General features: G+C 34.9%; 1 protein-coding gene across 1 annotated transcript in view; it reads right to left on the bottom strand.

Annotated features, from left to right (window-relative positions):
- Positions 1-15: 15 nt before the first annotated feature.
- The window catches only part of EMH_0047220 (uncharacterized protein), a gene marked incomplete at both ends in the record, with an annotated part of 3023 nt that continues 2800 nt past the window's right edge, over positions 16-238 (bottom strand). The window contains one exon of the mRNA XM_013496260.1: positions 16-36. Within this exon, the coding sequence (XP_013351714.1) occupies positions 16-36 (21 nt within the window). The remainder of the gene's footprint in view (positions 37-238) is intronic.

Here is a 238-nt window from a genome sequence, read left to right as displayed (position 1 = left end):
TTGTAAGCAAAAAGCTCAGCCTTCTCCGTAGGTACCCTAAACCACAAACCCTAAACCCTAAACCCTAAACTCTAAACCCTAAACCCTAAACCCTAAACCCTAAACCCTAGAAAGCCATCCAGCAAAGCAGCAGCAGCAGCAGCAGCAGCAGCAAGAGTAATGATAATAAAATAAAAAGAAATAAATACAAAAGAAACACAATAAAAACAAAATAAAATAAATAAAAATAAATAAAAAC

This window comes from Eimeria mitis, genomic scaffold (genome assembly GCF_000499745.2).
Source record: "Eimeria mitis Houghton genomic scaffold, Emh_scaff2006, whole genome shotgun sequence".
NCBI classification, from domain to species: domain Eukaryota; phylum Apicomplexa; class Conoidasida; order Eucoccidiorida; family Eimeriidae; genus Eimeria; species Eimeria mitis.
This window is presented reverse-complemented; position numbering and strand designations above follow the sequence as displayed.